The sequence below is a fragment of the Lottia gigantea genome (genome assembly GCF_000327385.1).
Source record: "Lottia gigantea unplaced genomic scaffold LOTGIsca_85, whole genome shotgun sequence".
NCBI lineage: Eukaryota > Metazoa > Mollusca > Gastropoda > Lottiidae > Lottia > Lottia gigantea.
In genome coordinates this window covers 1016101-1026441 of record NW_008710807.1, presented here as the reverse complement: position 1 = coordinate 1026441, position 10341 = coordinate 1016101, and the positions used below count along the sequence as shown (strand labels likewise).

The 10341-nt window shown below is 36.3% G+C and overlaps 1 protein-coding gene across 1 annotated transcript; it reads right to left on the bottom strand.

Annotated features, from left to right (window-relative positions):
- Positions 1–3004: 3004 nt before the first annotated feature.
- Positions 3005–3799, bottom strand: LOTGIDRAFT_84674 (hypothetical protein; the record flags this gene model as incomplete). Its single annotated transcript, XM_009067746.1, has 2 exons — positions 3005–3201; positions 3376–3799. Coding segments are annotated over 2 exons (621 nt in total), but the record flags the coding sequence as incomplete, so codon positions are not given.
- Positions 3800–10341: the final 6542 nt, after the last annotated feature.

Here is a 10341-nt window from a genome sequence, read left to right as displayed (position 1 = left end):
GGGGGGGGGGGGGGGGGGTAGGCTTAGCGGTATGGGTCTGTGGGCAGACAATAAACCACGTTTGTTATAGAGTTGTAGGCCTATACGTTACAAGTCTCAATTTAAGAAATGGGAACAGTTTGTATATGTATAGCATGGAACAAGGAAGCGCACAAATCCTGTGGACAAATTGTGGATAGTGGTTTCAGTGTATTTGAACAGAGAATTTTTCGTAAGACCTATCGACCCCCTATCTAGTCCTAAGGACCACGTCATGTGATCCGGCCCCTCAGTCTGCACCTGTACAGAAGAATACTATGGCTTTACAACTTTACTATACAACGTGTACCTACCGTATCACAATACGTCCTCAACCAACGATCCTCTGCTGAAAATGTCGTCTCGGGAATAAAGTGTCTACTAAGTTTAAAATTTAAAATATGCAGCAGGGCGAACAACCTTTCATGTATGCATTTACATTAAATTTATCATATTTCAACTTTATTTAAAGAGGCGAACTCTACATAAATTCGGTCTCTCCGGTAGTTGGACAGAGTTCGTTCATTTTCTTCTGGTGTTTTGTTGGGATGCCACACGTAATCTGCTTTTAAGTAAATTGGTTCAGTGTTCCACGTCGAAGCGGTCGACGTCGGATGTCGGATATGCACTACACAGGCTTGTAATCTTCAACTTGTGTACGTTAACGTCCCCTTACGGATAACGGACTGCAACGTCTTGTAAGCCCCTACCATATGCGAAAAGTTGGAGGTTAACTCAAATTCATTACATTTCTGTTAAGATGAAATAGAATACTTCTATGTTGATGAACATCTATTTTAAGTAGAGATAGATTATGCATTAAGTCCATGGTTTAATTTTTTTTTAACACGAGTCAGCAAATTTCGCATCTTAAACCTTTGAGAACACGAGGTGATGTTTTAAAGTGCAAGACATATAAGATGTAGGCTATATGTTCAAGTTCTTAAAAAAACCTGATAATTCTTTATAGTAGTAAAACGTCAAGTTTACAAATTTGTTTGATAAATTCGCACCTAGTCCGAAAATACCTGAACGGTGTAAGATATGTATGTATAATCGTACCCTTTATCACCTGGCGGCACCAGCCTCCCGAGACTTGCTTTGCTGTGCAAATAGGAGACAGACTGGCTTAATTGGGGGACATCTACCGAGGTTGAGATTAGAAATGTGGAGCGCATAGACTCAAGCCTTCAAATGAGCATTTGTCCTTCTGACAAGTATAAAAACCATATTTTTGAATTTGTTAGAAATGAAGTAAGGGTACCTATATCCCCACAGGCGCCAACACTACTTATACCCCGCACCGCACACACATACCGCGTAAACAGGGCTGATGTGTGTTGCTGACTACAGAGGGAAGTTTCGGACTAATATGTCTCGTGACGTACTGTATATTTTTATGTCTTATATAACTTGATATTTTAAACTAGGCCAAATTAAAACAATGGCCAGAATTAATGAAGCTGTGTTCAGGTAAAAGAGGGTTGAATTACGGGGCCAATCTAGTATGGAAGTTCATAAATTCCATAGTCACAGATATCAAGCAATCCCACCTCCAACAACAGGGTATATAAGGTTATTCGCTTGTGGTCAACTTGTGACCATGGATAAGTTATCTGTCCTCATTAGTCGAGTCCACATACAGTTGATACTGATACTGCCTCACCTCTTTCTCCGTAAAATAAAATAAAGTATAATGTCGCATAGGATAAGAATTGCCCATGAGGCCCCATTTGACAATTCTGTTGCCCCTTACCGACACCCCTTCCCCTCCTCCCCGTCTTACGTTTCAGATGATATTCTGGTGTAATTTGTATATGTATTTGTTTCGATTTCAAACTCAGTAGAAGAACAAGTTTTAGACTACAAGACGGGAGAAGAATGAAATACATTTTATTATAAAAATCATAATAATTTACAATAATCACAAAAGGTTAGATGAAATCAATATGATTATTAAAATTGTATAAACAAGGATCACAGTAATATGGGATCTGGGAATGGGGAATAAGAACGTCCTTTGTCTTTGGTGTATTAACATATTTGATAAGGGTTACGGGTATATACAAGAACAGGATATATGTACTTGTATTCGCCTATAGTGCTTCTGATGCTCGTAGCTGCGACAAGACGACAGACAAGCTCATTCTTCAGATTAAAGCTCTTGAGTTCAGGTCAAAAGACTATCAAATTTAAGCTCTACTCAAAAAAGCACTCTGTTGGGTGTAGTTATTTAGGCAGCCATGATCACCACTACGGAGCACCCGGCATCTTTGAGAGTGCGAGCTAATATTTGATATACATGTATATCTCCCAATTCCTCAATATAATACGTCAATAGTTTTGCTTTATGCGGTGTTCACACGTATATAGCTTGCAACAGTTTCATAGCACTAATAGGTTCAACTCAAGCGCAAAACGTCGAAAATCGCCAGACTGCGTTGCAAATCGGCTTTCCCACGTCAAAATCACAGAAACTTCGAAGACTTGATATAAAAGATCGATACTTGAATCAATCAGGTACCAAATCAAACTTAATTTTAATCTTCGCTTTGTTATTTTCACTAAAAACATACTCTTCCAATAGCTCCTTCGTCTGACCAATGGCATCAGGGCTAGTAAATCGCCGCGGATTATTATACAAGTACTTCCGGGCTTTCAATGGAACAACATCCGGTTCTTTATATGGTCTGAATGGTTCAGGCATTTGGGTGTTCGCTCCGGAAGAAATGTTAAAATTTTGCGGCACTTGCAAATACTGATGCGACATTCGCACTAGTTTTATATTAGGTGTCGATTGCGATGAAGGTCGTAGCTCTGTTACGTTGCGAATGGCTTTATCTAAAGAACACATACGCATGATTTTACGATTGTCTCCGGGGTCACTTGACACGGAGGGTGACCTCAATGTTTTGAGATAAACTGAATAAGAAGACCTATGGTGTGTTGTTTGATATTCGAGGCTACACTTCCGTCTATATTGATGACTTAGAAGTTTTCTGGCGGCAAAGCGAAATCGTTTGGAAGATATTGCGTAGCTAAATGGATTTATGCAGCTATTCACTAATATAAGCCACGTCGACGCTGTTAACACGCCACTTGGAATGCCGAGATTGATCATTTCCGCAATGTTCACGTACAAATATGGCGTCCAACACAATGCAAAGACAACAATCAAACCAACTAGACGCACAATTGTTTTTGCATCACGTTGAACAGAAGATGTATGCGTTGTCATGGAAGTCCCGCTATTATAATCCACTTCAATCGGATTACTCTCCTTACTTCCCGGAAAACTCAACATAGATAAACGACGGACGGAAAACATGGCCGCTGCGGCTACTGCTCCGTTTAAACTAATGTGACTGGATTCTGGGCTGTTTCTCATGATGTAATTATTCGTATCCTGAATTTGTCGTACGTGTTCATGAGCTACTATAATAATTTTCACGTAGCAGACGATCATTATCATTAATGGCGCGAAAAAACAAAGAATACAATTCAAAATGGCGTAGCTCAGAGAGTCATACCACGTGATCAGACACATAAATCGATTGACGTCGAAGCGAATATCACTCCATCCGATTAAAGGCGTCAAACCGAAGACACCCGCAGTAATCCACAAAACAAATAGAGCCCCACCTCCGTATAATGAGGTGTTCCAAGTGGAATATTTCAGGCAGTATATGATAGCGAAGAATCGATCAAGGGCGACAACTGCTGTTGATAAAATCGATCCAATGGCGAAAGTTGTAAAAAGGCAACCAGTTATTTTACAAGCTATCTGAAACGAGAAATAAAAGAAGGAATTAATATAATAGCATTGCTAGTTAAAGGGACATAACTGCTACGGTATACTGAGACTTTCCACCTTGATCATTTGAACAACAGTATTACACAATCTTAAATAACGTACTCTAATGCCACTATCCTGGGAGAATTTTTCCTCATAGTACACTGCGTGTTGTTGCTTGTCTCAGATCAATGAAAATGTACCGAAGCAGGATGTAAAATTACCAGTAAGTTTAGTTCATTTCAATTCATTTCAAAGCAAATTTTTTATCCACCCCTTTGTTCAATGCAAAAGTTTTCTTGTTATTTAAACAATGCAAACATAAGATATCTTAAAATATTGTACTGTTAACGATTAGGTTATAAAAACATCAAATGATATTCACTTCCGGTAACAATAATACTTCCGGTAATGTAGCAAAATCACTTTCTGAATTGAGCGGGGATGAAAAACGTGCAACATAAATCTGACAGATTTGAGAAATGAATTCATCTCACACCATCTCATTTTATTTATGTAAGATTTATTTACTGTATGTAATTGATCCTATTGTTCAAAGGAACATGTTCGCTATCCGTTTGTGTCTATTGGAGTCAATGTATAGGTACAAAGATCGTAATAGCTTGACATTGTGAAGATGCAAGACATGTGTCTATTGCAGTCAATGAATAGGTACAAAGATCGCAATAGCTTGACATTGTGAAGATGCAAGACATGTGACTATTGCAGTCAAGGTTTTAAGTACAGATATCGTAATAGCTTGACATTGTGAAGATGCAAGACATGTGTCTATTGCAGTCAAGGTTTTAAGTACAAAGATCGTAATAGCTTGACATTGTGAAGATGCAAGACATGTGTCTATTGGAGTCAATGAATAGGTACAAAGATCGTAATAGCTTGACATTGTGAAGATGCAAGACATGTGTCTATTGCAATCAAGGTTTTAAGTACAAAGATCGTAATAGCTTGACATTGTGAAGATGCAAGACATGTGTCTATTGGAGTCAATGAATAGGTACAAAGATCGCAATAGCTTGACATTGTGAAGATGCAAGACATGTGTCTATTGCAATCAAGGTTTTAAGTACAAAGATCGTAATAGCTTGACATTGTGAAGATGCAAGACATGTGTCTATTGCAGTCAAGGCATAAGTACAAAGATCGTAATAGCTTGACATTGTGAAGATGCAAGACATGTGTCTATTGCAGTCAAGGTTTTAAGTACAAAGATCGTAATAGCTTGACATTGTGAAGATGCAAGACATGTGTCTATTGCAGTCAAGGCATAAGTACAAAGATCGTAATAGCTTGACATTGTGAAGATGCAAGACATGTGTCTATTGCAGTCAAGGTTTTAAGTACAAAGATCGTAATAGCTTGACATTGTGAAGATGCAAGACATGTGTCTATTGGAGTCAATGTATAGGTACAAAGATCGTAATAGCTTGACATTGTGAAGATGCAAGACATGTGTCTATTGCAGTCAAGGTTTTAAGTACAAAGATCGTAATAGCTTGACATTGTGAAGATGCAAGACATGTGTCTATTGCAATCAAGGTTTTAAGTACAAAGATCGTAATAGCTTGACATTGTGAAGATGCAAGACATGTGTCTATTGCAGTCAAGGTTTTAAGTACAAAGATCGTAATAGCTTGACATTGTGAAGATGCAAGACATGTGTCTATTGCAGTCAAGGTTTTAAGTACAAAGATCGTAATAGCTTGACATTGTGAAGATGCAAGACATGTGTCTATTGCAATCAAGGTTTTAAGTACAAAGATCGTAATAGCTTGACATTGTGAAGATGCAAGACATGTGTCTATTGCAGTCAAGGTTTTAAGTACAAAGATCGTAATAGCTTGACATTGTGAAGATGCAAGACATGTGTCTATTGCAGTCAAGGCATAAGTACAAAGATCGTAATAGCTTGACATTGTGAAGATGCAAGACGTGTGTCTATTGCAGTCAAGGTTTTAAGTACAAAGATCGTAATAGCTTGACATTGTGAAGATGCAAGACATGTGTCTATTGCAGTCAAGGCATAAGTACAAAGATCGTAATAGCTTGACATTGTGAAGATGCAAGACATGTGTCTATTGCAATCAAGGTTTTAAGTACAAAGATCGTAATAGCTTGACATTGTGAAGATGCAAGACATGTGTCTATTGCAATCAAGGTTTTAAGTACAAAGATCGTAATAGCTTGACATTGTGAAGATGCAAGACATGTGTCTATTGCAATCAAGGTTTTAAGTACAAAGATCGTAATAGCTTGACATTGTGAAGATGCAAGACATGTGTCTATTGCAGTCAAGGTTTTAAGTACAAAGATCGTAATAGCTTGACATTGTGAAGATGCAAGACATGTGTCTATTGCAGTCAAGGCATAAGTACAAAGATCGTAATAGCTTGACATTGTGAAGATGTCATCATATATACTTAATGTCGCAGATAATACTTCTTAAGTATTCTATATTTCAATGATCCTTCATAATGTCGAATACAGACTTCATCGACATTGACAGGGATATTTTTTATCGGAATTTCTCCTTTCATTTATTATTTAAAACTCGTGGAAACGTGAAGTTGACAAAGTTGATGTAGAAACTGAATTGACTCTTATATTTCAAGTGATTCTTTCTTTTTTTTTTTTGGAACTGTATAGATGTCAGAGACATTTACGATATCATACTTTAAAGGTATATATAGTACCTCTAAGAATGGACATAAAATTTAAAGTCTCAAACTTGGTCAATATAAGAGTATATATTCATCAGTTGGACTTACCAGGTGCCATGACTAAGGAATAGAATCTCTATATAACACGATATATCCATTAAACTAAATAATAATTGAGAAACGCTTCTAAGCTTGTTTCAAAATTACTTAGTTTAATTAATCATTACTTAGTTTTATGATTTATTAGATTATAGAAGGATTCTGTTGTATATTTATGACATCAGGCAAGTCCACTGATGAACAAAGGCTCTTTTTATCCAAGTTTAAAAATTTCATTTTTTTTTGTCATCCTAAGAGGGAGTATACCTTTAAATGTGTTTCCGCTTTTCTCACATTTAATTAATTCAAATGTCACCGATACACATAAAAAATAAAGAAAATCTCTTTACAATCCCTTTAACTGTTGAAATCGATGTCGTGTAAAAACTATTTCTGATCTTTCTAGAGTGTAATACGTTCTAAAGTATTGTCAACACTAGAAAACTTGGCGTGTGTCTCGAAATAGTTCGAGTAGTTTAAAAGGATTCTTGAGAACTGAGAGAACACAGAGAGGAGGAGGTGATTCCGTCTCTAACAGTTTAATATTGGGCAGTTCTCGGCAAATACATTTAACAGAAATAAAATATGTTTTCAATGGTAACGAGTTATCTGACTGTCTTGCGGGGCAGGAGGGTGGGGCAGTGGGTGTGGGGATTGGGGGGGGCGGGGTGTCTTGTAGCGAAGCCACGTAATCATTTGCATTAATAGCTGTGACAACGTATGGGAGAATTTGATGGCAAAAACAGAGGATTTCAACCTGTTATTTTAAGGTTTTTTTTTCAGACTTGAAAAAGATTGCAGGTAAATCTGAGAAAAAAATCACAAAATCTTAAGGATTTATAGGGAAGTGAGGGGAGGGTGGCGGGCGTGGCTTATGGTAAGAAAAAGGTTGAAAACCCGTGGCATAAAAACTTATCCTGTCCTCATTTCCGACAGTGTATAATTATATTGTAGTCGAATTGGACGTCCTATTTTTACTTTGAAAAGTATTACGGATAGCTAAAATTGAACTCAACTTATTAAAAAAAAAAAAATATTATATCTGTTTATTTCCTTAGGATGTCTATTTATGGACGAACATGTTAAAATTGAGATTATTTATTCCTTATTTAGAAATTCTAAACTATTTATCTTGAATAAATTAAATTAGGTCTCCTCTACTTTTGTTTTAATTTAATCTTAAACTAAAAAACATAATATGTAAACAGGTATTAGATATATGCATTGCGTATTTCTGAATTTAATAGTGAATCGATATCTTATATGCTCATTCTGCAGGAATAAAAAGGAGAGGGGACATAAAAAGGGAGGTGGCATATGTATGTGGGTTGTTTCTAGGGGTGCCTTTTGCCCGGCCCTCCCCTCAAACGTCACGGACTTCTGTTTTTTGCTATTCCTCTCGTAACCTTTCATGAAATTTTGTCAGTTTCGGAAACGAGTCACTACAGAGACCACCAAGATGTGAATGTTTGGGCTTCGTTTCGGTTTTTCATTCCATTATTTTAATTGTTCGGAATTCAAATTATGTAATGTGTATAAAACAATGAAACGAAATAATCTAAATGCTTCATGAAAGACATTTTAAACGAAACTACAATGATATTTTATAGTGAAAGAATATCTTTATTTCAAAAGTCACGAAGTCATTCCACTTTTATCAGAAAATGTAATTTCCGTCGTAAACTTATGTACAATGTATTCAAAGTCTCAATTGTCGGAATTGTATTCAATCTGATTATGATACAGCTTAAGATATTTTCTTTGATTTTTCTCTGTGGATTACGGTACTCATTAATTTTCATATAAGCTTGCTCTGAACATTGAGTTTAGTTGCACTTTGAAGGGGTTTGAAAATGCGACAAATATGTAGCTTTCCGATTAGGTAATGGCATTCGGTAACTTTCGGAACTTTCCGTGGAACTAGAGCTTTCATGGTTTAACTGTCGGTCGTTTGAGGTCGTAAGGCCTATTGCGTTCTTCCTTTCTTGTACCTGGTCGATTTGTTGAAAAAAAAGACAACGCAAAGTATTGTTTACGAGGGTAATTTTCCGCAATCGATGGCAATTCGCTTTCTTTTTGGAATTCTCATCTGTCAGGGAATATATTTCGTCCACTGCCTGCATCACTGGCATGGGGACACTGGGCTAAATGATTGATAATGAGGCCATCAAACAACCCCACCCTATCCCCCCTCATAATATACGGAAGAAGTACTTTGATATCACCCTGGTTCCAACAGGAAGCAATACTAAATATCAAATGAAATGATTGGCTCAAGATTAATAATGGAATCAACAATAAATATTACATTGTCATAAAACTGTTATCAGGAACATAATATTTTATCGAGATATTTTATATTTTCTATCAATACTTTAATATTAATTTTGTTGTCGTTTGTAAGATTTCTAAATTCATTTTAAAGATATCAGTATTCATTGATTGTCGGACGGGGACAGCGAAATGATTAATCATATTTTTATTGTGTAATAGAAGAACGGTGAGAGATCAATTCTTAACAGCTGTATGCATTTTCTAATAATAGATTCCTTAAAGCTAACGTGAACTAGGAAGAATTCGAATTTACTGAGTACTTTTTGTAATATCATTGCTGTTTTAAAGTTAACGTGAGATATAAAAAAGATATATTTTAATTCCATTCCGGGTTTATGTTCCATCTGTGGTCATATTAATAAATTCCATAAAGCTTGTGTGAGATGCAAAAATATAGATCTAAATCAATTGAATTCCAGTGAAAGCAATATCTAATGTCTTTGTAACATCTGCGGCTATTTCACCTTCATGGCTTCCTTAGAGCTATCCTGAGATATATTAAAAACATATAAATGTACTGAACACTTTTTTGATAATATCATCGCAGTCAAAAACAATTTAATTCCGATGCTTATATCTAACATCTGTGACTTCCTTAAAGCTGACGTGAGATGTAACAAAGATAGATCTAAAATAACAGAACTCCAGTCAAAACGATTTAATTCCAGTTTTTGTGTAACATCGGTGGCCATTTTCTCTTTTAAAGCTAACGTGGTTAATTTGGTATATCATTCAGTATCGGTGTAGTGACGACTTTCTATTTAAAACGACCTTAAAGCTAAGGTACACCATTAATCTCAAAACCAAAAGGAAATGCTCGACCTTAGTATATCATGTAAGATGAGCTTTAGAGAAGAGGGTGTAGATGGTGATGAGAACATAGTCTCATGAAAGCACTGGCCTAGGTCACAAAGTGCTAGTGATAGCACAACAATGAGACTACAAAACTGAGTTATATACTCAGAGTTCAATGGACCCCTGATATGAATAGACTGTGATTGAAAGCGACACTTTAATGAAAAAAAATACCCCCCACAAAAAAAATACCCCATATTACTTAAGGCCCACAATGTGGGCGTATTTTTATGCAACTTCATTATTCATACAAGTGTGTAAATTGATGTTGTATAAAAAGCAACGACTGTATTTCTTGATAATATTTTTTTTATTTCCAATTAAGATTTTCTGCAAGTCTTGGACAATTGATTCCTGGAATCTGCTGGAAGTCTGTTGAAATATCATTGTTTTATAAGACAGTTTACAGATGTTATAATAGGTCTAGAGTTGCGGTTTTCATAATCCTTTTCTTTCTTTCACCCTTTCCACGATCATTGAATCGGTTTCATTATGCCCACTCCTCCCGCTCACTCCCCCCCTCCCCTGTAAATCCTTACTATTTCGTGATTATCTCCCAAGGTT